The sequence below is a fragment of the Lonchura striata genome, chromosome 9 (genome assembly GCF_050655825.1).
Source record: "Lonchura striata isolate lonStrDom1 chromosome 9, ASM5065582v1, whole genome shotgun sequence".
Classification (NCBI taxonomy): domain Eukaryota; kingdom Metazoa; phylum Chordata; class Aves; order Passeriformes; family Estrildidae; genus Lonchura; species Lonchura striata.
Genome location: NC_140711.1, coordinates 22,659,382 through 22,686,879, shown reverse-complemented (window position 1 = coordinate 22,686,879; position 27,498 = coordinate 22,659,382). Strand labels below are relative to the sequence as shown.

The 27,498-nt window shown below is 39.2% G+C and overlaps 2 protein-coding genes across 3 annotated transcripts; both read left to right on the top strand.

The window, feature by feature from the left end:
- Positions 1 to 142: 142 nt before the first annotated feature.
- LOC110478209 (cytochrome P450 2J6-like) lies at positions 143 to 9,222 on the top strand. The gene is made up of 9 exons (XM_021544729.3): positions 143 to 417; positions 2,000 to 2,162; positions 2,499 to 2,648; positions 3,482 to 3,642; positions 5,937 to 6,113; positions 6,278 to 6,419; positions 7,747 to 7,934; positions 8,144 to 8,285; positions 8,796 to 9,222. Exons 1-9 carry the CDS (start codon positions 247 to 249, stop codon positions 8,972 to 8,974), a joined length of 1,473 nt encoding a protein of 490 aa, XP_021400404.2. The 5' UTR covers positions 143 to 246; the 3' UTR covers positions 8,975 to 9,222.
- Positions 9,223 to 12,163: 2,941 nt separating this feature from the next.
- On the top strand, positions 12,164 to 25,270 carry LOC110478223 (cytochrome P450 2J4-like). 2 transcript variants are annotated; one of them, XM_085587237.1, is made up of 10 exons: positions 12,245 to 12,269; positions 12,353 to 12,457; positions 13,439 to 13,601; positions 14,530 to 14,679; positions 16,944 to 17,104; positions 19,509 to 19,685; positions 21,749 to 21,890; positions 23,627 to 23,814; positions 23,987 to 24,128; positions 24,793 to 25,270. In XM_085587237.1, the coding sequence occupies exons 2-10, from the start codon at positions 12,452 to 12,454 to the stop codon at positions 24,969 to 24,971; spliced, it is 1,308 nt and encodes a 435-aa protein (XP_085443363.1). In that variant the 5' UTR covers positions 12,245 to 12,269; positions 12,353 to 12,451; the 3' UTR covers positions 24,972 to 25,270. The 2 variants fall into 2 exon arrangements, with proteins under 2 accessions (XP_021400430.2, XP_085443363.1); XM_021544755.3 differs by having other exon boundaries at positions 12,164 to 12,457.
- Positions 25,271 to 27,498: the final 2,228 nt, after the last annotated feature.

Below are 27,498 nucleotides of genomic sequence, written 5' to 3'. Positions count from 1 at the left end.
AAGGGGCAATGACTGACAGATGTGTAGCTGCAATATAATGATGTTATATATGCTTAAAAATAAGAACACTTAATTCTCTGGGATAGGGAAGTAAAAGTGATAAAGAGGGAAAGACAGCAAGTCACAGGAGTGTCAAGTGTTTTTTCTCTTTTCAGGGAGGTGCCTCAAAAGCAAGATAAACTGATCTCTCTTCTGTCTACACAGCAGTTGTAGAGAGACAACGTAGCTGTGTAAATCAGAAGTAAAATGTTAACAGTGAGTGAGGTACTGGTATTTTTTGTGGTGTCTCTGTTGTTGATACAGTTTCTGAAATTGCAATGGATGAGAAGAAAATTTCCTCCTGGACCAACTCCATATCCCTTCTTTGGAAATCTGCTGCAGATGAACTTCAAAATTCATCATGAGCATCTTAAAAAAGTATGTACTTTCTGGCAATTTATTAATGGACTAATAAGCTGATTGAAAAGTAAATGTATTTAACATAGTCTTATTTTGAATGCTAGGGAGAGATTTGTTTTAAATTGCATAAATGTGGAAATAGGTGGAGATAATTAAAAGATCTGTTTCTTTGTGTGACAATTTGCAATTACTATTAAATATATATTTAGTACCTTATGTGCATATGAACAAAACCATAATGATGATAATAGTCCTGCCTTACATCTAGGAAGAAGCTGTATTTTTTAAAGTAGACTCACTAATTCTGTACAGTCTTTTGGATGTCTGTGTTTTGACTATTTTTGCACTGGTATTTTCTAAGTATCCCAGGAAATAGCCACTGAGGATGTGTGTGTTTCCAGTATAGAAAGGATGATTTTTAAATATATTTATTCAATTGATTTTTTGAAAGATCTTAGAATAATTTTTTTTCTGATATACCATTTGGTCAGATTTTCACAAGAGATTTCAGTCTGATAGCAAGACTGAACTTTTAGATGGCTAAAATAATTAATAGTATTCTCAAACCTTTTTCTATGTCCAGTTGTAATGTGCACCACTTCTAAAGTTTGTGTCTGTTGTTTCATAGTTCTGATACATCTATATTAAATATTTAACATTTAAATATGTAAGCAATAGCACCTCACTCTCCCTCTTCATTCTTAACCTTCTCTTTCCCTGGCTTTTCCATGTCCTGCCACTTTTGTCCTCCTGAGCTGGCAAAAAAATATTTCAAGGCAAAGTGTTATTATTCCATAACACTAAATAGTAGCTAGTATCTGTCTGCTGTCTTTTCTTCTATTTCTGACATCCCAGACATGAAGAGTAGTACTGGTCATCCCAAGGTTTCAAAAGCCATGAACTGGTCCTTACAAAAATGAAATTAAACACAAATGTGCAAGTACAAGCACATACATTTTTGCTCACTGTGCGTAAGTATTCCCTCTTGTTTGCTCCCAGGCAGCAAAATTTTGTTATCCTCTGGTCCTGCATTTCTTGGGATGTCTTGGCAACACACCACTCTTTCCAGCCTATTTTGCTACTTTTCCAGTTCCTGATTCAGCAGCCAGGAGAAGGACTGTCCTGCCCACTGCCAGGGATGCCTGCATACAAGGCAGCTGAAGACAAGGCTGTCACAGCTGAGCTGGAAAGGAAAGGATGATTCCTGCATTACTCAGCTCCTCCACTGCTTTTGCTATACTTGACACACAAAGGGGAATCTGTAGATGGTTTACATCAAATTCATGTGCTGCTGCTGTCTCGTAGCAAGTGGTGAAGATGGATGAGTTAATCTAAAATGGCTTTGAATTGTAAGACATAATAAATGACATCACAGACTTTGGTAATATTGGCTGGCATTTTAGAAACATCATGATCATTAATAAATGAGACTTTAGATGGAAACCTGACTTCAAACTATACTGTATATAAGAACATACCTGATGCTCTGTTCTCAAAGTCAGTCATCCTTAAGGCATCTGCCCAGGAAGATCTGGTTCACCTTGTTTGATTTTAAAGTACCAGTTCTCACTCCTGTTACTGATTCTGCCTTGTTCTACAGATGGCCAAAATTCATGGCAATATCTTCACCTTATGGTTTTCAAACACTCCTGCAGTTGTCCTGCAAGGGTTTCAGGCAGTGAAGGAAGGTCTGACTGCCCGTGCTGAGGATGTTGCTGGAAGGCCTGAAGGCAGAATGTTTCACATTATGACACATGGAAATGGTAATTCTTATTCTCAGAAATTCTTTTAATGTGTTCTATCCCTAGTTTTGAATACTGATTTAGAAACTCAAAGTCTTTAATTTACATCAAGAAAAAAGTTTTTATTTTCATATTTCATATTTTCATATTCTGTCAGAACAATAATGACAGCATAGAGTTAGTGTAAGAGCTTCTATACGGAAGATAAATGGCTAAAATAAAAAAATAAAGAAAAGAGGAAAGTTGCCAGACTGCTGTAAAAAATTTGAAAAAATTAGAAGAGAAGCTTCTTGGATGTATCAACCTTACCAATCCATTAATTTAGGTATTGACAGTATTAGTTCATTATGATTCTAGGTGTTATGTTCTCTAATGGTCATCTCTGGAAGCAGCAGAGGCGTTTTGGAATGGCAACAATGAGGAAAATGGGAGTAGGGAAAAAAGACCAGGATTATGTACTGCAAGAGGAGGCTGCTCACTTGGTGGAATACTTACAGAAAACAAACGGTACGTGAGGGTGGGCAGGGCAGTCTGTGCAGTGGGAGAATGGGGCACTGCTACCTTTGGAAACTATTTGATTACAAAAACAGATTCAAAGGGTATGTGCAGAGCTGACTCTCAAAAGTCTGTATATGCTACCTGTATGAAATACTTGTGGAAGTGTGAAACACCACAGCAAGATCACAGAATTAGAGATTCCTGTCATGTTATATACATGTCTAGTTATGTATTAATAATATACAAGTGTGTGTATATATATATATATATATACATATATATATATACACACTGGTCCCTATCAGTGTTATTACTATATTACTTATGGTAACAGGATCAGGATAACAGCAAACAGTAAAAACATCAGTGTCACAGAGCCTCCTATTCCTGTGTAGAAAAGAAAAAGCATAAAATATGCAAAGCTTTGACCAAGGATGCACAGGTTGGTTGAAATATTCTAATATAAAATGATATGAGCAAAGAATACAAGGTGGTTCTCTTCTCAACTCATCTCTGTATTTAATGTCTCAGCTGGTTTTGTACCCTGGTTATTGCCAAATGTGAGATCTGCTGATGCCAAAGCTTGATGAAATCTGGGTATTTTTATAATTAATACTACTAATTCCATTCCCACCAGCAGCTTTTGCTTTTTTTAACCAACAGTGGTTTTTAGATGTCTGAAGTTAATTTTTTACTCAGGCCTTTTACCAATAAATTATTATTTGCCATCCAGTGATCTAATTAATGTCAGAAATGTCGATGAAATTTTATCAGCTTTCCTGTCAGTGGGAAAAGCAGGAACAGTAAGTGTCACTGGTGAATGCAGTCCCTTGTTTTTACAGGAAAACCTCTGGACCCCACTATGCCTGTTGTTCATACGGTCTCAAATGTAATTTGTTCTATCATTTTTGGACATCGTTTCTCCAGAGATGACGAGAATTTTCATCGCCTGATTGAGTCCTTTGACACCCTGGCAGCATTTTTGAACAGCATCTCCTTTTTTGTGAGGAAAATAAATTTTGTTTGTTTGCTTAGTCTCTATAGACAGTGAAAAAGGCAACATGCTTGTTACTTTTGTAACAACAACAAAAAATACTAGAGCACCTGGAATTTCTGGAGAGCACATCAGAGCAGTGCTTCAAGATGTCTAGTTCAAAACTTGTCTCAATTGTTTATGCTTCATCATAGAACAGAAATTTCCTGTGTATTTGGGGCAGGGATGAAAATACAAAGATTTGTTATATGGCTGAGATACGTACAAAGGACTTCCTTTTTAAAAGTGCTAACTTACAATTCCAGTGTTTGAAACTATGTCTGAAATCAGTAGTAAAATATGGGTTAAATTATCTAAAAAGCTTTGAAATAGGCTTATCTTAATTTTTGTCTGGCAGCCTGGCTTTCTTCACTCTGTTACATGACACGGCTGTCAAAAAATGTCAAGAGTAAATTGATTTTTACTGTTTCCTTCTCTACTGCCAGCCAACCTCATAGAAACTGGAGTAGAACAACTGTTTTGTGCAAAGGTAACATGGCATGAAATTGCTTAATGGCAGCTTTTCCCTACAGTTTTTTGCAGCAGCACCTGTACCTGCACATCCTTACAAGAGTACAGTGACACTGCAAGTCACTTTCCTTTAGCTGCTGGATGATACCTGTCTCCATTCAAGGCACAAACTCCTAACTTCCCATCTGGTCCACTGGAGAGAAAAATTCTCTCTTGCTTCTGTATCTGTGCATCTGTGACTGCAGCTGCCAAAGCAGCAGAACAGGTGGCCTCAGACTGGGGCAGTTTTGTTATGAATTATTAATGAAGGGGAACCACAGTACTGGGTATAGTCAAAATGTGAATTTACACATGCATGAGGCAGCTGCTTCTGCAGAACTTGTAGGAACTCATCCAGTTCTGTGTCTTGTATGATCTCTACCATCTCTATCTAACTGGAAACTCCTGTAAGCAAGGTCCTAGAGGATTTAAGGACTATTTTGATACTTTGGATAGATAAGCTAAAATAAAATTACTTATTAGTAACTATCCCAGAAGATGTCAGTAAATGATTCCTAAACTACCCTTCTAATCAGGGTAGACACAGGTTCAGCTATTTCCAAACTGCTCTCAGTAGGTATTTGGATAAGGTGTTTTCAAAACACCATAATATGTGGTGTCCAGAGCCAACAAAAACATTCTAGTCCAGCATTTCATTGTGTCCTGCTCTCCACAGTGTTTTCAAAGGAATGTACAATCCCTTAATGACTGGCTGTACTTACCTGTTTTCCTGCTAAGTGGACAGGAAGTGCTAAGGAAAATTATGCAGTAGGGCAAAGAAGAAATAGAGCTGGGAATCTGAATAGGCTTGTGGGGAGAGAAATCTTTGTAATGCTGCTGCCACTTAAATAGGTGAGACCAGAAGTTATGGCCTAATGGAGAATTTAAACTGCAGTAGTTCTGTAAATGGAAGGACATGATGCAGTCTGTAAAAGGGGGAAAAAGAAAGTGAAATGAAGTAGAAGAACAGAATGGATATAAGAACTGGTTTACTTTTTTTCTGCTGTTATGTGACTTTATAAAAGTCTAAGGACAAGAAGGTGAATGTGTTTAGAAGACAAGAAGGTAAATATGTTTAGAACAATGAATAAACAGGAGGGAATCCACACAGCTCAGTTTTTCTGGGTCATTGAGTTGCTTTGCCCATGACAGAGATGTGATGTACTTGCTTCTTATCTATGAGAACATGAGTGTGAGTAAAATCCCCATCCAATCACTATCCTACCATAAGAAAATAAACCTGTGTTTGGAGAGTTCTGTTTTCAGTTGTGTCAAGGAAGTCAGCCTGAATCTGGTTTTGTCAGTGATGAAACAGAAATTTTATGTGTGTTGGATAAAGTGAGACTAGGGACAGGTTTAATAGGAGATCCTTGGTTCAGCTGACCCAAGTTCAGCCTAGAAAAGAACTGGGGTGGAGAGGAATTTAATTTATTCTTTCTACATCACATTTATATTTATATAATCTTTATCTCTCTCTCTCTCTCTCTCTAAATATATATATATATATATATATAACTTTATAGTAGAAAACTGAGAGAAATTTTGATTTTGCTCCAGGGAAAAATAGAATTAAGAAAATCTTTAATCTTTAATGAATCATGGGATAGGCACTATCCCTTCAATCTAATGCTGATTTAATCATCAGTCTTTCACTTCTTCCACTACCCAGAAGCCTGTATTAGGATTCAAATTTAGTTTGCTAAATGCGATATATTTATATGTAGTATCACATATCTAAAATATCTCATTTACAGATATATGAGTTGTCTCCCTGGCTTGCTGGTCATTTTCTGCCATCAGTTAAAAAGATGAAGTCCTGTGTAGATTTTATGAATGGTCTGTTAGTAAAGGAACTTGAAAGTCACAAAGTAAAAAGAAAACATGATGAAAATCAACATTATATTGATTACTATTTGGATGAGATAGAAAAAGTGAGTACTTCTGAACTTCTCTCACACTTCACTAACAACAAGGGATTTTAAGTGTTTCTTTGATTATAATGATATCTAATATAGATTTAGAAGTGTATGGTTTCTCCAGGTGGTTTACTTCTTCTTTTGTGTGTCATAACTTTCTTTTCAATTCATATCTGCAGACTAAAGGAGATGCTGATGCTACTTATGACGAAAGAAACTTGATCCAGACTGTTGCTGACCTCTTTATAGCAGGAACAGAAACTACAGCCACCACTTTACTGTGGGCACTGCTCTATATGGTGATTTATCCTGACATTCAAGGTAAGCACATCAAAAGAAGTCTGCAACTCTAGCAATGCAAGTTCAAATACTGGTTGTGCCTGTTCAAAGAAAAGCAGAGGAACTAATTAATGAAGTATGAATCAGGTGAACTGCATTAATTTGTTTCTTGCTGTATCCTTTCTCACATACAGGCAAACCGTTCCAGCTTTTTTTTTTTTTTTTAAACAGATCTAAACAGAATGCAGGGTGTGATTAATTTAATCAGCTGCAGGAATTTAGTCTCAGATGAGAAAAATTGCACCATTACCCTTCCACAGACAGTAATGCTTAGATTTCTAAGGAGTCTTTGGTTCATCTTTTTTAAATCCCAGACTCCTACGCTTTAATTTGCTCTTGGCCTCTTGCAGCAGAAATAAATACAGTGTGGGGTTGCTAATATTGGGGTGAGTAGCTTGAAAATGTGTGCTTTTAATAATGATATTCACAGAAGAAAGTTACAGGTTGATGGAGTAAAATGACTGAAAAAAAAGCCAGAGTGTATGGCACAGAAAGGATTAAAAGGCACCAAACTCACTTTAAAAGCCTCATATCTGAGACTTTAAGCTGAGTACCAGGCACAGCAGGAGCCTGACTAGTAGAAAATGTGGAAGTGTTAAGGAGAAAGGATCTCCCATTTTTGTTACCTTCAAAAGACTTAAAACTTGAGACTGAGTTGCACATACTGAATTTTCATCTCCTCAGGATATGTTAACATATTCTTAAGTTTTGTGGGGGTAATTATAATTGCGATGATAGAGTCTCTGGTATTAATAAAAAAAATATCAGAAATTAACATTTCAGCTCAGATTGTAAGTTAAAAAAAAAAAAAAAAAAGTCCTTGGGAAAAATTAATTTGTGTAAGTGCTTCCCAAGGCAAGTAATTGCAGAACAGCAGTTGGGAATCTGTAGATGACAAGCAAAATCTATGTATTTCTTAATGAAGAACAATCCTTGATCAATTACTAAACTGTTCCCCTAGCACACGATTAATACTTTTTCCAGTTGACTCCCTGCCTGTAGAAAAAAATATTAATAAAAGTCTTTTTATAAATTACCTCAGAGCAGTAAATGTAACAGGAACCCACATATTATTATAGAATGACCTCATCTGCTATCTTATTTTAAAAGTATATATGCAACCTATAAACAACCTGAATGTCAAAATTTTTCAGGTCATCTGTATGGAAATTTGAAGGCATTATTTTTTATAAAGCAGCTTTTTCATCTGGTTGGATGCCATTCTGACGGCAGAAGGCACAGGAAAAATTATGACTATAGAGTTTATAGATTGTTTGCTGTATATTTAAAGCTGAATATTCCTCCTTAGAGAAAGTCCAGAAGGAGCTGGATGCTGTTGTGGGTTGTTCCCATGCATTTTGCTATGAGGACAGGAAAAAGTTGCCCTACACAAATGCTGTAATTCACGAGATCCAGCGATACAGTAACATCCTCTTAATTGCACTGCCCAGGCTGAGTGTGAAGGACACGGAGCTGCTGGGATATCATATTCCAAAGGTACAAATGTGCTGCGTATTTGAAGGAATTTGATCTTTGGTCCATTAGCTGCTTTTAGAAAGGTTTTTGAGGTTTTTCCTGACTGGGGACATGAGCTCTTGTTCTAGCAGTGCCTCTAAGGTTTGACTGTCTCTGTGGATGGCTTTTCACAAGGCTTTGTCCTAGATACAGTCATAGTTTTTGTTGAAGCCGCTGCTCCTTTTTTCCAGAACACAGTTGTTTTAGCAAATATTGACTCTGTTCTGGCTGATCCTGGAAAATGGGAGACACCTGATCAGTTCAACCCAGGCCACTTTCTGGATAAAGATGGAAACTTTGTAAACAGAGAAGCATTCTTGCCATTTGCTATAGGTAAGTGCACCGAACAGGGATTTATTTTGTCCTTGCGATAACAACTTCGGATCCATTCATTCCCCAAAATAACTGGGAAGGCACCTACAAATGGGCATATACAAACTGTTTTAAAGATCTCCAAGAAGAGAGAAGTCCAGTTGTATGTGGAAAAAATTGGAAGAGAAGGAGTGACACATAGAAAAGTCTTCTTGAAAGATAGATCCAGTTTCTCTCTGAGAAGAGATTCAGCTATTGAAGCAGTAGCAGAAAAATGCATGGTGCTGGGAAGACTGTAAATGTGAACTATGCCAGCCTGGTGACAACTTCTATAATGTCTTATAAATATAAATGTTGATCGAAACTTTTTGCAGAAATACAAGCAACCTTTCAGTTATGAATTGCTAAATGACAAACTTAAGAGAAAAGGCTAAAATCTGCAGAAAACAAGCAAAGAAAATCCCAGGCAGTTTAGAAAGGGAGGTGTGATAGAAATCCTTTGGCTGAAGTGCCTTTTCTGTTTCTTCACAGGGCACCGTGTGTGCATGGGGGAGCTGTTGGCAAGGATGGAGCTCTTTATTGTCTTTTGCACCCTGCTACAAGCATTCACATTCACCCTGCCAGAAGGAGTGAAGGAAGTCAACACCAAGTTTGTTTTTGGGAGCACAATGAAGCCACCTCCCTACCAGATCTGTGCCATTCCTCGATAAGAAATGGCAGATTCAGGGAAGAGTCACTCTGTAAAACTGCTTCTGTATGTGAATTCCTTTTTGCGTGTCCTAAGGTTTTTGCTTTCCTCTTCCTTTGGTTAATCACTACCCTGAAAGATTCTTGACAGAGAGTTGCATCCTGAGCATTATAATTATAAAGGGTTCATACTTTGTTCTTTTTTTTTTTTCTGCTTGGAAAATATTGGTAAACTTCTCCTGATGTGTAACAAATAAAGACATTAAAGGAAGAATTAGAATTGGGACTTATATTACCAACTGGAAAGAGGTTTTACAGAGAACGATCTTGAAGTGTGGTCTATGAATTGGAAGTCTCATGAATAAAGTTTCTTTCTCATAAGCCACAGTTGCCTTTGTGGAGATAGGCTTAGAGGTCTTCCAGTCTGTCTCGGGACATTAGTGGGTGCAGGGGGTAAAAGAAGCTCTTGGAGGAAGTTTCTAGAGGCAGATAGTATGATCTGTGATAGCATATTCCCTTTCAACACTTCTGGTGAAAATAGAAGAGTTGCTTCATCAGGCAGTTGTGGAGAGTTTTCATAACACAAGCAAAGAGCAAGGACTGGAAGACAAATGAAAACAGTGAGCTGTCACAGAGTGTTGATAATTTATCCTTTTTTATGAGCCCACTGGTTGCCAGTGACATGGGAACCTCATGCTGGATAGTCTACTTCTGATGATTGCCCCAGATCATCCAAAAATTTATTCAGCTTAATTTATTCTTTAATTTTTTAAAATGGATTCTTTATCACAGTTAGATAACTTCACTTAGCACACGATGACCAAGAGCAGATTTGGCACTACTGAAGAATTCTGGAAGACTTCATGAGCTAGGTGCCTAAGGACTTGGCAGAAGTGGAGGTTTTTTGCTGGTTTGCTTGCTGGCAGTTAACAAGGGATTTTCTTTTCTGGCATTGGGATACATTCTTCATGTATGAGGTACAAATGAGATGCTGCATGCCAACATGGGAAGGATTATTTTTATTTTATTATTTTTATACTCTGATTAGCTGACAGTGCCATCTCCAGGACATCATTATCACAGCTGTATTTGTTTCAGGTGCCTTTACCCATCTTGTGTTTTAAAGCACCCCAGTCTAACAGGCAAGGGTGTGCATACAGGATGAAACCTGGGCTGGCAGTTCGTTCCCCAACTTTATGGGATGGTTCTACCCATGTCCAGCATGTCCTAGCATGTAGGTGGTTGTATGAAGTTCCCTCATGCTGGACCTACAAACATCCCCCTATTCAGCTCTAAACTGGTAAGAGAATGATTCATTTGTATCCATCTGGATCCAGGAGGGGAGGCAGCAGTTTCTTGTCTTTGGCAGGTCAAAAATCACTAATCCTAAAGAATAGCTGGTAGATGGTGCTGAAGAAGTGCTGCTGCTGGCTGCATTTAGTAATTATTAAGAAAATGGAGCCTTGGCTATCTCATAAATACATTTTCCATCAAATAAAATAAGATAAATCCCATGCCTCAGATCTTAACCAACCCATAGTCATCTTCCTTTTCCAGTGTGAGAGAATTGTATTCCAGGCTGGCTCCAGCTGAACACTGGTTTAAGGTGTGAGACTGCAACTCTTGTGGGGTGAAGGCACTAGGGCTTAAATTCCAGTGGACAAAAATTATTTTTCTTGATGAAAAATCATTTAGATGGAAAATCTTCTAATATCTAAAAGAAAAGGGAATGTATTATATTGTTTCAAAATTAAAAGTTCTGATGAATTGGGGAATTTAAAGCAGAATTTGTGAGATTACACTGGAGACAGAGAAGGCAAAACTTAACATATTTCTTTTTAAAGATAATGTTACTTTCCCTGTTGAAGGAGAAAGATAAATTAGAAATGATTGTCTTGAAAAATCACCTTTTTAGTGTACACAAACAAAGCTTATGTGGAAACCTATAAACATCCCTTGGTTAATACACATTAATCAGTTATGCATTAGTGGTAGCAAAGAGCTGTGGTTGAAGGCTAATTGATCTGGAAGTTTGTAAACTGTGTGCTGGCAGATTCCAGGCTGTTCTTTCTGGATAATGGTCTTCTGTGTTCTAGAACCACAAAATCTGGAAATAGTTTCTGTCCCTAAGTCAGCTTGCAAGAAGTGAGTCTTGGCAGTTTCCTCAGAAGATGACTGAAAACACGTTTCTTTTACAAGTGCTTTGCTCTCACGGGATGGGCAATTTTGAGAGGGAAATGTTTCAGTCTGGATCTGTAATACAGGACTGCAATGATCCCGTGGTGCCCAGAATCCCTCTTGTGAGGTTTCCATGGTCTGATTGCAGCATATGAACTCCCCTGGTGCTGTGTTTGTGGTTCCTGCTGGTGTTGAGGTCTGGCAAAGAGCCCTGGCTACAGACTCTGTTTTCAAGTTACCAAGGATCCACACTCATGTCATGACTAGTTCTTGCTGAGGCCCTTCGTTCTGGTGGTAGCTCAAGATCCCTACTAGGTTTTTCCTGTGTTTTTAATTTTTTTCTTTTAAATCGGTATATTTAACACTAGATGTACTTCCTCTATGAATATGCATTATTTATCTCACATATTTTCTGGTGATTTCTCAAATCATATGGGGTACCCACCTTATGTAAAGACTGAACAGGGAAATGCAGAAGCAGAAAAAAACCCCTGTGAATTTACCTAGTGCAAATATGTTAGAAAAAAAAGTGAGGTCATACATTGATCCAGTTATGTTTTCAGTTACATTCAAGAGTGTAACAAATTTTGCTTTTTGTATTAAGCATTAGATAGTTGTATATGTATCTTAAGATAAATGTGGACTTTTAACTTCTATCAGCCTTGCCATTACTAGATATAACGTGTACATGGAATATATACAAACCAATTTAAAAACTCCAAGATTTAATATCCACTTACATTTGCCTGCTTAATTTTTATGTATGGCTATTGCTTTTCTAAAAGCATTCTTGGAGTATTTGTAAGAAGACACACCATTCAAAATTGGCATGAAAAAAACTAGATGGAGAATTTACGTGCATCTTCATTGCCTGGAAGATCTTGGCCCTAGTCTTTTAAGATACCATTCCTACAAATCCTGTGATCCATATGGAATAAGTATAATCTGGATGAGAAGAAGAAGGGTGTGCATCTATTAATATGCTGAAGCATGAGAATGTAATGAGTGGAACAAAAAGGGAGTGGCTGATAATAAAGAGGCGGGGAATATTTATTATGTGAATTCAAGCTCTTATGAAAAAACTGGTTTAGCAACCAGCCTTGATAGCTTCAATAGACAATTTTGAATAAAGGCAAGCTGGTAAAGCAGACACTAAAATGTTGAGCATAACTGAAGCTTTTGTAGCAGTGGCTGTATTTCTTCTAATTACGCAGTTTTTAAAGTTGCAGCGAGTGCGGAAACGGTTTCCTCCCGGACCAGTCCCTCTCCCAGTCTTTGGGACACTAATACAGCTGAACTTTCAGTTTGATCGTGATCTTCTCATGCAGGTACTTATTTTCAGATACTCCTAATTGTCTAAAAGTCTTTGTGATTCTCCTTTCTCAAGTTGCTTGCTATGTGAAAACATCCTCTCCCAAAACTACATTTAGTAGTACTGTAACTGTTAACTGGCCACTGTGATGTCACACTTGGTTTGGTTCAGAACTGCTGGTTTGGTTTGCAAAATAATAAAAAGATATTGCAGTGTGAAGTAGTTTGCTAAGCTAAGAAACCTGGTATTGGAATTTCTGAATGTGTGAAGGTCATTCTGGTGTTAAAACCTATCCTTTTTTAACACTGATTTTCACTGAAATTTGTGTGAAACTTGATACCTTTCTATTGCCCCTTGCCACTAAATTTTACAAATTCATGTGAAAATTGATATAATTTAGGATTAAATATATTTAGGGATTATATATCAGATTTGGAGTTAGGGAAAAATATTTTTAAGAAATTACTTTCACAGCATGGATTTGTAGCTTTCTGAACATTGGCACTCTCTACCTCAAGCAGTAAATAGATACTTCCCTGCACTCTGTGTGTATGAGCTTGTTTGTATTGACAGGATCAAAAATAGATGGGAGGAAAGAAGTCCAGTCTCTAAAATAATTACTCCTCTGACAGCTCTTCTGTGCTACTTTACTTGTACAAACAATATAAACGCCCTTGAAATAAATTAATAAATAGAAAATACCATTTATCCCATGACTGATTGTTAACTGAGCTTTGGCTTATATACAGTAATAAAAGGTACTTAATGTTTCTTGACTTAGGCATGTGGCTCTGAAAAGTGGGAATACATAGGTGTATCCAACAGTGAATGTTGGAAAAGACATTTTTCTCAGTGATAATTGTAGTCTGGTAGGAAATATGGAGAACATCACTCCACCTTAGGGCTGGTCTTGTAATCAGTGCAAAAACAGGTTCATCCTCTATTTGCAGTGTGTGGGATTTAATCTGTGCTTTTCTGGATTCTCTCCCACCTCTAGTTGGCAAAAAATTATGGCAACATATTCACCTTATGGTTTGGATGGGCCCCAGTGGTTATACTGAATGGATTTCAAGCAGTGAAGGATGGTATGACCACACACCCTGAAGATGTTTCTGGCAGGCTGGTGTCACCTTTCTTCAGAGCAATGGCCAAAGGAAAAGGTGAGAAATTCCTGGAATAATAGTACACAGAAGTGTAATCTTGACTAATTGCAATCTTTTTTGTAGTTTGTGGCCACCTTCAGAGGTAGCAGAGAGGCAGGATTTGTCTTTGAGGAATGACTGCCAGGTGGACTGCAAGGTACAGAGAGGTGAAATGACTTTTGGAGAGTAGCAGGAGGAAAATACTAGCAAGAGGAAAAGGATTCATAATATATTCTACGGAATACCCACTGGGGCAGATTCAGAGGTGATGAGATGAGGCAATGGTTGTGTCACAGAGAAATGGAGAAAAAGCAGGAAACAACCCGATTCCTTGTCCTGGGCAAGCTGCCTCCCACTATGACATTCTCCATGAAGAGTTAGTTTGACAGTGGGATCTTCTTCCCATTCCCTTCCTTTTGGGAATACTTTCCTGCTGGCACAATTGCACCTAGAAATTCAGTATGTTTTCTGTTTCAACCTTGTTATAGGTCTCCTTCCACTAATCACACTAGAAATTCCCAAAGCCTCAATACTGAACTTTCCTGCCCTGCAGACAAGAACATTTCTCTCTGACTGTGGACAGTCTTCTGCCTCTTTCCCATTTTCCCTTAATGAGAGTCATTATCCTGATTCAGGTGAGCTTTGTGCATAGCAGGAAGTGTGAGACAAGCACTGCAAAGAGCATCTAGAGAAGCAGCTGAGATATCCTGTGGTACTTGATTGTCTGGGATCAAACTTAATCCTGCAAATCATCTTATTCCTAGCTGAGTTTGCCCATTTCAGCCCTACCAACATGGTTACAGGTCACAGCTGTTCCTTGGTGCCTTTGTGTTCAAAGGCAAGGCAAGAGGTTAATTATGTTCTGTGGCTTAGTAAATCCTTTGATGTAGTCTTTGTCTATGTTTAATATTATCATGATGAAGAGCTCTTCCTTTAATGGATGCAGGAATTATGTTGGCAACTGGTCACACCTGGAAGCAGCAGAGAAGGTTTGCTCTGAGGACTTTACGCAACCTTGGTCTGGGGAAAAGAGGTCTGGAGTACCGAGTGCAAGAAGAAGCCCACTACCTGGTAGACTTCTTTGCCAGTATGAAAGGTATTTCTGCAACAACTATCAATACATTTTTGCCATTAGTCCAATGTCTTAAGTGTATGAACTTCTCCATCCTGTCCTGAAACTGAGGGCAGCTTTTGTTCCACAAGAGTGTGCAGGGTCTTACACTGTCTGTGTGGAAAGGACTGAAAATGCAAAGCCAGCAGTCCATCTTGTGTTTTCAAGGAGGCTATTCTTGATCAAAATTATTTACAAAACTACTAAAATTGAGAAGAAAAACCAGAGCTTATTTATTATTTACATTATAGAGCACTCTAAGTGGGAAGGGATCTCTGAAGATGGTCTAACCTAACCCCTACTCAAAGAAGGGTCAATCTGAGCAGGTTTCTTAGGGCGGAGTTGTAAATATCTGCAGCAATGGAGACTTCGCCACCTGTCTGGGTAACCAGTTCCACTGTTTAGTGAGTGCTATGGTAAAAATATTTCTTGTGTTTACACAAAATTTAATGTATTTACATTTTTTCCTTTTGCCCCACTTGATACCACTGAGAAAAGTCTGGTTCTATGTTCTTTATACCCCTCCACCATGTATTTATACATATTTAGATATCTCCCTCTCTCCTCTCTTCTCCAGACTAAATAGTCCATTTCTCTCAGCCTCTCTCATGCCAGATGCTTCAATTCCTTAATTGTCCTTATGGCCCTTTGAGGGAGGATGGATTGTAGGAGAATAGAGATAGTCCTGAAGGCAACCTTACCCCTGAGGAGTTGCAGCTGTACTAATTACTAAAGAGCAGGAACAGCCTTGCCTTTAATAGGTCACAGCTGTGTCCAATAAGGATGGGTGTTGTGAAATAGTGGGTTAGCTGGTTGAGAGGAGAGTTGGAGTCAATTTGCTGTGCTGCTGTGAGGAGTAAGGGTCAGGTGGTTGTGCTAGGGACAGCAGAGATTAGTGTGTGCTGCTAGGGACAGAAAGGGTCAGGTGTTTGTGATAGGGACAGGAAGAAGTCAGCCAGCCAAGCAGGAGAAAGAGAAAAGGAGTCAGTGTTGCAAGGACCTGCCCTTGAGAACTCACGGAGAGAAGGTATGAAGTTTTACAGTAAGATAATAAATGGGTGATGACAGTTTCCATCCACTGGCAATTGGTGCCAAGCACCCACACTAACAGCACTTTGTTCAACTTGTTCTAAATATGCTGATGTTCCTCATACTGGGGAATCCAGAGCTGGGCCTTGCCAGTGCTGATCAGAGGGGAAGGATCACCTCCCTTGGCCTACCACCAATTCATTTCCTAATGCAGCCCAGGATTATGTTGGCCTTTGGCTCAAGGCCATGTTTTTGGCTCTTTTATGGGGCTGATGGATAAAGATACAAAATCAATGCTGATGAATTAAGTCTTGTAATGCCTTTTGCACACACTCTCTAAAGCACTGACTAGAATCTTATCTTCATTACAAGATTCTACCCTGATCAACCCAGTTAGGATCACGTGTGTTGGATTTCCCAATACTGATCATTATGTGAAGGCACAATAAATCAGAACATGTTGTGGCTAGTGTTGTATCAACTAAAAATAATTAGATTGAGCTAAATCCCATGGTTTAACATCTAGGAGAGATTGATATGTAACCATGTGTGTGTGAAAAAAAGCACACAACAGTTAAGTTGCTAATCAGAATCATGTCTTGGGTGTTGGGCAGTTGCATCAATACATACGCAAATAGAGTATTTTATGGTCATATATTCCATAGTCACAAAATAGTTTTCTTGGGATTAGGTTTCAAATAACTGCTTTAAAATTAGTTATTATACAGTTGACACAATTGGTTGAAAGGAGTTTGCAACATTTTATCTTGCTGGAGGATGTATGTCTCCAGCAAGGTCAGACAGTAGCCTTGCATGCCTCTGTGTCCTTGCTAAATAAAACTGCCTTTCTTCTTGTTCTTCAGCCCTCAGGTTCCCTTTGTCCACAATGTTCTCAGTCATTCCCACACTTGATGCACATCTTGATTTTGTCAGAAAGCAAATTTGCATAGATGTTTTTTCTTTAACCTCTAAATTTGCTCTATCATATGATGCAATATTTTACACATCTGGCGTTTTTTTTAGTATGTTATGCATTTCTGGGCTTATGGGATTGCAACATGGTTGTGAGGAATCAGTTTGATACTACAGTTTTGAAAAAATATTGCTGCTTCTCTGTGTAATGCAATGCCTTCTTGAAAGTTCTGTGGGTAACTTAGAGGCTTCTCACATTTCACTAAAGCAGGAGACATGAACAGTGATATTTATCATTATGGTTGCAGGGAAACCTGTGAATCCTTCTTTCCCTCTTGTCCATTCTGTCTCAAATGTAATTTGTGCTGTCGTGTTTGGACATCGTTTCTCCAGAGAAGATGAGGCCTTTCATGAGCTGATAAAAGCTACAGAACATCTCTTCAAGTTTGGGGGCAGCTTTTTTCATCATGTAAGTGAATGATCTGTTGTTTTGTTCTGAGTAAGACAGAGAGTGAGAAATGCAGATTTGAGAGCTATCGGGCAAGGTTTTGGAATGGGTGAGTGATGCCCCAAGCAGTTTTACTGGGCAGTGAACTTTTTCAAAGTGGGATGGTGAATCTCCACATGCCAGCCTTGGTTATTTGTGTTCATTCTCCTGTGTTTGGGTACTGTGGTAGTTTGCCCTAAATCTTTGCAATAAGGCACAGGTTTATGGACTGCTCCTGGGTCATATTTGTTACTTAGTTTCTCAGCCCCTGCACACCACAGGTTCCTGTGTTGGGCATCATGATTCCTAAATATTAAATGTCAGGTCTGAAAATGTGACTCACATGCCAAGTTTAGACACTGTTTAATATACTGTCAATAGAGACAGTAATGTGTCAAATACCAAAGTGTTTTGCCTGTGGTTACTTATTTCCATTTCTTCTGGAAGACACAGACTTGAAGGCTTCTCAAGAAGTTCTACTGCTTCACCCTGAGTGAGGAGCAGCTCCAGGCACAGGCAGCAGAAGGGAGGAAATGCTAAGAGAGCAAATATAACTGCAATCTTGGCAATTAAACGATCTGGGAGTCAATGATCCATCTGACATTAGAGGCCAGCTTTACACTGTAGTAATTAAAAATTTCCTGGGAGTTCTGGTTCCACTGCTGAAGTTGTCCCATACATCTTATGAGTGCCTTTTTAATATAGAATATACTAGCAATTCCTGGAATGCAGATGTCTCCCCATATCTCATGGAACATTCTTCTCACTGAGTTATGCTCAAGTTCCCTTTTGCTTAGTTTAGCTTTGGTCCTGAAAGTTGAGTGTAGTGGTGGCAGGTGACACCTGCTTTTAGGACAGAGAACATACCTCCTTTTCTTCTTTGCTTCCCATCCTGGCTTTGATTTGATTTATTCTGGTGAATAAGATACTGTTTGGGAAATAAGAACAGGGGCTCAAACCATTTCAGAGGTATGGCCACTTCTCCCCACCTCCCAGATGTGATGAGTTACACAGTATTATGCAAAAAAGTGGATATTGCTGCATCCACATCCCCATTTCTTATTTGGATCTCATGCTGTCAGGCACTGAACAGGGGGACACTGTGGATTGGGCCCCTCCATAAATGGAGAAGGAATTTTGGCAGGTACCCAGGAAGGTGGACAGATGCAGTTCCTATCTTGAACACTGAGAGCTAAATTCCACTTAGAGTACCATAGTGGGAGAGAGGCCAGATATTTGAGAGAAGGAATGCCTGTAATCTTGGCAACTTTGTGATTAGTCAGACCACAGTTGTGTCTAAGGCTTCTTGAACACATTTTGCAAATAAAAAATACCAGAGATGGAGCTAACTAAGAAGGATATGAAGTTCTAAGTCAATTTATGAAGGACTGGACAAGTACTTTTTTTTTGTGATAAGGCAATTATTAATGGATAATTGGATGTCTGACAGTAAGAACTGATTTCCTAAGAAGATACAAGTACAGTCTATCTAATTCAACCACATTCCAGCGAACACCTAATAATGTGCATTCTGTAGTGTGATTAGAAGAGTACAAGAAGAGCTCAGCAAAATTAAAGCTGAGAAAGGATAAAAATTCTGCTGTTAAATAAACAATGGAATTATATTTCGAGCAGAAAAAAACTATTAAGAGAACATAGTTTCTTTGAGATACAAGAATAGACAGATTACCCAGGCATGAACGTAGGCTGGAAACCAGAATTAACTTTCTAGCTATCAGAATAAGTTGAAATCAGTTATTTCTTAGGCCAGATTTTCCCAAATGATAAACAGACAGAAAAAATAATCTAGTTGTGCCAGCTAACCCTGTCTTTCTTTCTAGAGGAGAGTACTCAAAATTGTCAGGTAGCTGTTCCTTAGTTTTTCTGGGTTTCAGATATTTGAAATTTCATGGAGGAACCTGGAGAAATCGATTGGTAGAGAGTACTTTGGGGGTTACTGTAAAGCAGCCACCGGGAGCCAGTGTTTGCTCTGGCAAGCATCCTGGTGAGGAGCTGCCAACTTTTGCTTCTCCCTTCCCGGTACTCTCCACTGGAGGGCAGGAGCTCACCTTTAAAATGCCTGAATGCAATTGAAGATATCAATAACTGCATAGATGAATACCATTCATTCTAGTTACAGTAATTCTAGCTTTTCTTGTGATTGAGCTGAAAGCCTGTGGAACTCTGAATCTTACCATCAAAACTAGAAATTATACAGTTTAGGTTTCACAGCTTGAAAGCCCAAGAGCAGTCTTTGTCAGGATATTTTACTAATGAGACCCTAATCCTAAACTAACATGATCATTACCGCTCTTTGTAGCAGGCCTTCCTAGTGCGTTCCTCCTGATAGAGACTTTGCAGAACCTCTTGTGTGTCACTCCCACAGCTCTATGAAATCTTCCCCTGGCTGATGAGTCGTCTCCCTGGGCCGCACAAGAAGGCGTTGGCTTGTTATGATGTCCTGAGCAACTTTACACAGAGAGAAATCCGAATGCACACAGAGCGGGGGACACCAGAGGAGCCGCAGGATTTCATTGACTTCTACCTAGATCACATTGAGAAAGTAAGGTTTTTTTCCTGCCCAATCATACAGTCATGGGGGGAAAAGGTCAACATGGACCATTGAATCATCACAACCAGTCTGAATCACCACAATCTCTTGCCTTTCTAGATATGGTAATGTGAAACCAATAACCAGGACCTTCTTAAATCCTTTCCAATCATTGATATGCCACAGCATCTTGCAATCCTTTAATTAAAGGGCAGGTTAATGTACTGCATTTTTTTTTTTCATTGGTACAAGTTGTAAAGTGATTGAAGGTCTACAGGAAAGAGCCGTGAATTGCTAAGTGAACAACAAGAGAGCTGGGACAACCTTTGGAAGACAGAGTGGGATGCTCTGGTTATGATATTTCCCCAGTAAAGGTTTGCCAAGAGAATTTGCAAGAGGACAGCTGGATTTTGAGAACATGTTATGGAGAAATAACCTAGGAGTCAGCAGTGTTTCAGACAAGACTGGAGAAGAGGAGAGTGCAGGGTCAGTGAAGTGTCAACCAGACAAAGGAACTAGGACAAATAAGGGCATTTTGGTCAGGCAGGCATAGTAGAGGTAGGTGGGAATCTGTAGGGCTGTAGGAGGTCACAAGATCTCTCCCTTTTCTAGACCACACCAGGATCACTTAGTACAAATCTCTTGGGTACTAGATCCCAGCCCTGATCCCTGGACTATCAGTTGCCCTTCGCCTCTGTGACTCCTACCTCCACTTAAATCACTTTTCCTTTCTCCTCTTCTCCACTGTGGCAGGATATTTTCCTCTTCCTGTTCTGCTTGGTGACAGGAAGAAAAAGGAGAAAGAGGAGGAAGTGACAAGATAAGACTGCTCTTACCTGGGTATGGCAAGGCAAGAGTGGCTGAGAGAGCCAAAGGCCCTGGGCAGTGACTGTTGTTCCTGGTGGCAGTGCTGTCCTGCAGGGACAGCCAGTGTCCCTTTCATCCCTGTTATCTGCTGGCAGCAGCAACAGAGGCAGCCACAACCTGTTGGGCTGCAGCAGTCACCTACCTCTCCCTGATAATTATTTATTGATCAATTCCCATATCAGCTGATATATTCTTATGTACACTGTGGATGTCAGCCTCAATGGCTTCAAGCTCCTTGGACCCTCTTGTGTTTTTTTGTGGTTTTTGTTTTTTGTTTTTTTTTTTTCTTCTCAATATCAGCACAGTAACACACCTGGCCTTCCAAAACATTTGACTGTTTCTAAAGCTGTTCTAGGATTTATGAGACTTGAACATCAGTGTACCAGAAATTGTTTCAGTGAGCTCTTCTGGGACTCTGCTGGGTGGAAATCATCCAAGTTTGTTTATTAAAAAAATTGAACTGTCTGTAATAGGTGAACAGGGCCAATAAAAAAAGATTAGATGATATTACAGCAGGGAGAAGCATCTCTCCTTCTTTTCAATTGCTCCACTGGCAAGATAAATGTTTAACACCCCTGAGCAAAACCTCCCTAAATATAGACAGTGAATTACCCCAAACCCTAGCCATGTTTATTTATAATTTCAGTGTATACGTACACATCCTGACACTACTAATTGAAAACTGCAAAACCTCAGAGCAGCTGTACGTGAGTAATTTTACCCTTGTGTAGAAGAAATCAGAATTCCACAGGTAAAGAACTTTACTCAGCCCAGGCAGTGCTCACTGCCTGGTCACTGTATTGCTTGGTAGAACAACAGAGTGGTGGGATGTGAATTGAGACAGGAAGAATAACACGCTGGTACACATCTTTAGAGGAAGATTTACTTATGAAACTATGAAACACTCTAAGTTAACCACCATTTGCACATAAACATTACATAAAGTAATATTTTTTTTTTTTTTTTTTTTTTTTACAAAGAACATGATTTAGTTTTGTGATTAAGAATGGAACCATTGTCTGTTTGTGAAATGTTTATTTTTGTGTTGATAGTCATCTGTGGTATCTAACATTCCTTAGCAGTCTTTCTGTATTGTCCTATAAGGAGAAGACACTGCAGCTTGGAATCAGTTATAAAATCACATTAAATCTCATTCTGTTTTTTCTAACTTTCATTTATAAGCTTCTAACTTTTCTTATCATTTGCAGTCCAAAGATGAACCCAGGTCAACATACAATGAAGACAACATGATTTATTCTATAAATGACCTTTTCTTGGGTGGCTCAGAGACATCAAGCACTACATTGAACTGGGGCCTTCTCTATATGGTGGCAAACCCAGACATCCAAGGTGAATAGATACGCTTATCACAGATATCTCCCATGCAATAGGAAAAACAATTTCCATAGCATTTTCATGGATCAGTGATTATTCCTAGATACTGATATGTCTAGTGGCACATGTACCTTTTTGTACTTGTAAGTCTGCCCTAGGCAGCATCAGTAGATCCAGGGACTAAATTAACTCTTTGATGTATTTGATTGTCTTGCAACAGACACTATTCTAGTCAGGAGTGGGAACAGATGGCTCCTCTGTTACCTCTATGTGTATTTAAGAAGTTTGGTTTTAAGACTAGTTTTTAAATAACCACCAATCTCTTTCAAAGAGCACTGAATAAAAACCAAAGGAAGAAAGATGTCTTATGCTGGATAACAGAAATCTCACAGTTAGGTTGCAGAATATAGAGGAGAACAGGATTTTAAATGGATGAAAGAGATGAAGATAAGAAAAATTTGGTCAACTTGTAGCTGTCAGACAAGAAATTCTGCCTAATCTCATGTTATCACAAGTTTTGCTATCACTTGCTCTAATTAAGGTTATGAAAGCACTGACTCACCTGTATAATTTTATTTAGCTGAATATTGCACATGTTTGGGAAAGCAGAGTATGTGCAGAGTGATCTTCCTGGGCTTCTTGAGTAACACATTGCATCAGAGCTCTCAGAATGAGCTGACACCAGTATGTCTGTCCTTATTTAATTAATTGGTGGCTTCTTTTTGAACCCATTCATATTTTTCCTGTATTGACATCCAGTGACAGTGTTCCACTCTGTGCCATAAGGAGAAGTTTTTGCCTCATCACTGAATCAGGATTAGAAATGTGTGTTTATATGATGCAGTGACTGATTACTTCAAACTACCTCGATTCTCAAGTGCTTCTGCAAGATAGTTCTTCATAGAAGGAAGTTACTTAAAAATATTTCTGAATGTACATTTTAAATTCTGCAAGGTGCTTAAATCTCTGCTGTCAGTTTAATGAAGGACTGCTGGCAGTCACAGGGCATGCTTGATGTAAATGGGCACAGACTGATCAATGCAGAATGGACTTCCCTGCATCTTTCTGTTGCTTCAAAAAGCCTGAAAAAGACAGGATCATTTATTAAAAATCTAAGATATTTTTATTAGATGTGTACTGCTTCTCTTGAAGTTTATAAATGAAAGGTTTTATTTTTGTTAATGCCCCCAAGACTCCCAGGCAATAAGTAATTTGAAACAGGCTGTTCTTGATTAAAAGGTGGATGCCAAGCAGTAGATCTGTTTTTTAAAATGTTATTTGGACCTTGTTCTAGTTGGCAGTGCTTTACTTAACAGATGCCCTGTGTAAGAATCATGTCCTTTTAACAGGAATTAGACTTTTAAGGCTCAGACTCACCTGGCATAAATTTCAGAGAGCTAATGTTAATGTTCTAACTGGCTGCAGGTGTTTGAGGCACCTAGGCAAAAGAAAACCCAAATATAAATCTGTTATCTCTTGGATTTGTGGTAGTAAGGCAACACTTAGTTTTAAATTTTTGAGCAACAAATGTCTTTTCCTAATCTATGATCAAATAACTTCAAACCCAGAAGCAGAGTTCTCATATGTTCGAGCTGTTGGAACACCCTGCTACTTTATTTTTATTCATAAAAATTTACTTACTTTTCTAAATAAATTGTGGTGTTGTTCTCATAGTTCTAAGTGTCTTCAAAAATTAAATTACTGAAAATACTTGATATGTTTTTCTGCCTGAAACGGAATACTTTCCACAGAGAAAGTGCAGAAGGAGCTGGATGCTGTTCTGGGTCCCTCCAAGTTAATCTGCTATGAGGATAGGAGAGAGCTGCCCTACACAAATGCTGTGATTCACGAGATCCAGCGCTTCAGCAACATTATTTCAACTGGCATGCCCAGGGTGTGTGTGAGGAACACAACCTTGCTTGGCTTTCCCCTCAAAAAGGTACAGACACAGTTTCTCCGTTGCTACAGGCTTTTCCTGCATCAGTAGAGCATGGTGTGGATTAAAATCTGTTTGTGCCAGAGCATTCTCCTCGGTAGAAGGGGGGCTGGATGCCTTTGGGTCATGGTCTGAATGCCAACAAGGAACAGAATGAATGTTTTTCTCCTTTCAGGGCACCATAGTTCTTCCAAATATTGCTTCATCATTGTATGACCCAGAGCACTGGGAAACACCTCGACAGTTCAACCCTGGTCACTTTTTGGATAAGGATGGAAACTTTGTGGCCCAGGATGCCTTCTTACCATTCTCGATAGGTAAGTGGGCTACAGCACAAACATCAACAGTTTGGATGGGGACTGTAGAATGAAGATGTCAATTAAAAACCTATTGGCTGTCTATTCTAAAACTTTTTGTGGAAAATAGTGCTTAAATCAACATGATTATTTTCAGTAACATATGTTCTACTGAACAAATAATAACATGAAAAATCAGAGATGTCCTGACAAACATATATACCTATCTTGCCCTATTTTTGGAAGGACAGTCTCTGGCTGTTGATTTCAGGCACTCATTTCATACCAGACATATGTATGGAAAGCACTTTTAAGCTGTCCCTTTGATTCTTTATGCATTCAACACTACAACATGACATCTCCCAGGAAAAATAGGTCCTTATTCTTCATTTACATGGTGGAATGAATTCCTTTAAAGTTGTCAGTCAAATGAAGATGAGGCTTTTGAGGTAATTGAAAGGAGAAGGGATACATAGCAGAAGGGTTACATAGGTTATCCATAGCTGCAGACAACATTCTTTGGAGGAAGAAAATACATCAATGAAGCTTTGCGTCATTGGTTGCACTAAGTCCGACAGAAATTCTGGACTTGGCAAAAATTCCTTTGCGCTGTGTGAGGATGAAAACTGTTGCTGTTGGAGGCCAGGTTTATTTCCTCACTGTCCTCCCCCTCTTTCCTCTGCAGGGCACCGGGTGTGTTTGGGGGAGCACTTAGCCAGGACCGAGCTCTTCATTTTCTTTGCCAGCCTGCTGCAGGCGTTCACCTTCCGCCTCCCTGAGGGAGTGACCAAGATCAACACTGAGCCCATTTTTGGGGGCACTCTGCAGCCCCACCCCTACAGGGTCTGTGCCATCCCACGCTAGGCTGGACATGTGCAGTGTGTCACAGATCACCTATGAAACATCTTTCTGATTTTTCTGAATGTACCTCTTGAGACCATATAATGCTTTTTGTATTGGATTTGAATTTCTAGTTCAAAAGCCACCTTTTGTCTACAGTAAGTAATTTTATTTAGACCCTGTTACCTGCTCATGAAGGTGATCTTTTTTTGTGGTAAAAATTCTTTTGATCTGTAAGACTCCATCATTCTCAGCTATAAAGGCATCTTGCAGTTGCTGTCTGGCCTGGCAGGTGTAAATATGTGAGCAAATGACAAAATTGACTGCCTGACTCCAAAAATTCATTCATTAGCTCTGATAATGAATTAATTCACTATCCTGTTTCCAAAAGCCAATTGGAAAAACATACCTGTAAAATTCTGCCTCTTGATGTCACTGCCTCTTGATCATCAATAGGAACATTTCAGTCAACTTTTTGTTGATGGTCACTAATAAAAGATATGAAGGAAAAATTAACAACTGATTTTATTTATAGATGACTTACAGCCTACTGGGAAGGTCTAGATTTGATGCAGCAGAACATGTGTAAGGCATCTTTAAACGTGGCAGAGAACACCCAAGTCCAGCAGGGAAAAGGTGCAGGCTGAAACTTGGTGAAGAGTGAAGATACAGAGAAAAGATTTCTTTTGGGGCACACACTTTCAGCATTTTAAAAGTCTGACAAGTCAATATTTGGAAAGTCTTTTCTAACAACTGTTTGCTCCCATGCATGACTTCTTTTAGGATCAGCAATGGGCAGCTGCTACACCAGGTGCAAGGAACTTCCCAAGGGACAATTTGGGTGAGGAACCTGCTTTGGTTTGAGATGGTAAATTGAAAAATGTTCATGGAAAAAGCCAAAGATGCTTTTTAAACACCTCAGCATCTCAGCTTTCTGAAGCAACAAATACTAGTCAAATAAAATTAAAGAGTCTATAAGTAGCGGAAAGGAAAGAATTGGTTCCCATGTTAAGTATTTATATTGTTTGGAAAAAATCTCGTAAAGCATGAGTGGACTTGTCCTTCATTAAGGTTCCTGTTTCTGCAAGAGAGGACAGGACAGCTGAACAGATGATCATCTGTTAAATCAGTTATCACTCAGTGTCATCTGCTGTGTGATTGAGATTAGTTTGGGCAATTCACCATGAATCACAATTTTAGATTTGTCTCATTATTTCTAATTCAATGGCTGATGGAACAGAGTATCAAAATAGTAACCACTTGATATTTAGCTGTTATTAAATTAAATGGCAGGATAGCACTAGTGAAATATGGAAGACCACATCCTGACATTTTATGTGACAGAAAACTGTGCCCTGGTAGAAACTAATGTCAAAATCTGTGTGGATTTGCATGTGTGCATGGGGAGATAAGGCACAGCTGAAACCACTGTGATTTGGGGATGTTGGAGCTGTCATTGGTGCTTGGAAATGAAGCTGGAAAAATCAGTAGCATTGCAAGCATTAACATCTCTGCTCTGTGATGCTGTCACTCCTGATGGCCACATGCTTCCCCAGATATCCTTCCAGAAGGAAGCTCATAAATGAGCCTGGGCTGGAATGATGGCCAGGACAGCCCTTATGCAGCTGGAGCAGGCTGAGTTGTCTGAACCCATGGGAGTGGCACAAGCCAGAACCAGGGGCAGAAACACCACTGGTGCAGGTGTGCAAGAGGAGAAGCACAGGGTGCCTCAGAGAACCCTGCACCTCTTATGTGGGCAGGTTACTGGGGCCTGCCTGTGACAGGAACTGCTTGTGGGTGGCTTCTATTCCATTGTGCAGAAATGTCCAAGAGATGAAGGCCCAGCACATGAGCCATGGCAGCAGCAGGATGTCACAGAGAAGCTCACAGCACCAAGATGGGGGAGCTGGGCTTTTCAGAGCCTTTGCATTTCTGTTCCTGCCTGATCTTTTTTAAAAGTTACTTAGGCTCATCTAATAAAGCCTGGTCTTTCTGAGCTTTTAAAAGCCTTTTTAAAGCCTGGCTGATGTTGCCACAGAAGACCAAGGAAGCTGAGAGCAGATTTGAGAGAAGCCCAGCTCCCACTCATGAAATAAGTGCCAACTCTCTCAGCTTGGGCTGTGTGATGTCACCTCCAGTCAGGCTGCTGAGCTTTAAGGGGTGTCTTGGAGACATCCCCTCACACACATATCCCTCATTGCTCTCTCTTATATTCTTCATTGCTTCTATGTTATTTCTCATGCCTTCCTCAGGCTCCATTTTTGTAGTGGTGCTTGTACCTACTCAAGCATACAGGGGAAGATCTGGCTAAAAGGAAAATACAGAAAATGTAGGGAGGCAAAGCTGAAGATTTTGGGTTCGTGTAGTTCTTGGAGAGGCTCAGAGCCTTGTGAATTTGTGATGCTCATCTGACACCCTTTTCACTTAAAAATTTATACACATAGCAAATATAAGTAGTAAAGAAAAAATGTTGTATTTCTAGTAGTATAATGAGGAAAAATGAAACTGGTGGTTTCTCAGAACTGAAATATATCAGGAAAGCTCTCTGGCA

Bases quoted from the DNA above. Each gene is read 5' to 3' on its own strand.
- LOC110478223 (XM_021544755.3), top strand. From the start codon at position 12,287: ATGTTGAGCATAACTGAAGCTTTTGTAGCAGTGGCTGTATTTCTTCTA. The intron at 12,458-13,438 runs GTACTTATTTTC...TCCCACCTCTAG, and splicing joins ATCGTGATCTTCTCATGCAG to TTGGCAAAAAATTATGGCAA. The intron at 21,891-23,626 runs GTGAATAGATAC...TACTTTCCACAG, and splicing joins GGCAAACCCAGACATCCAAG to AGAAAGTGCAGAAGGAGCTG.
- LOC110478209 (XM_021544729.3), top strand. From the start codon at position 247: ATGTTAACAGTGAGTGAGGTACTGGTATTTTTTGTGGTGTCTCTGTTG. The intron at 2,649-3,481 runs GTACGTGAGGGT...TTGTTTTTACAG, and splicing joins ATACTTACAGAAAACAAACG to GAAAACCTCTGGACCCCACT. The intron at 7,935-8,143 runs GTACAAATGTGC...CCTTTTTTCCAG, and splicing joins TGGGATATCATATTCCAAAG to AACACAGTTGTTTTAGCAAA.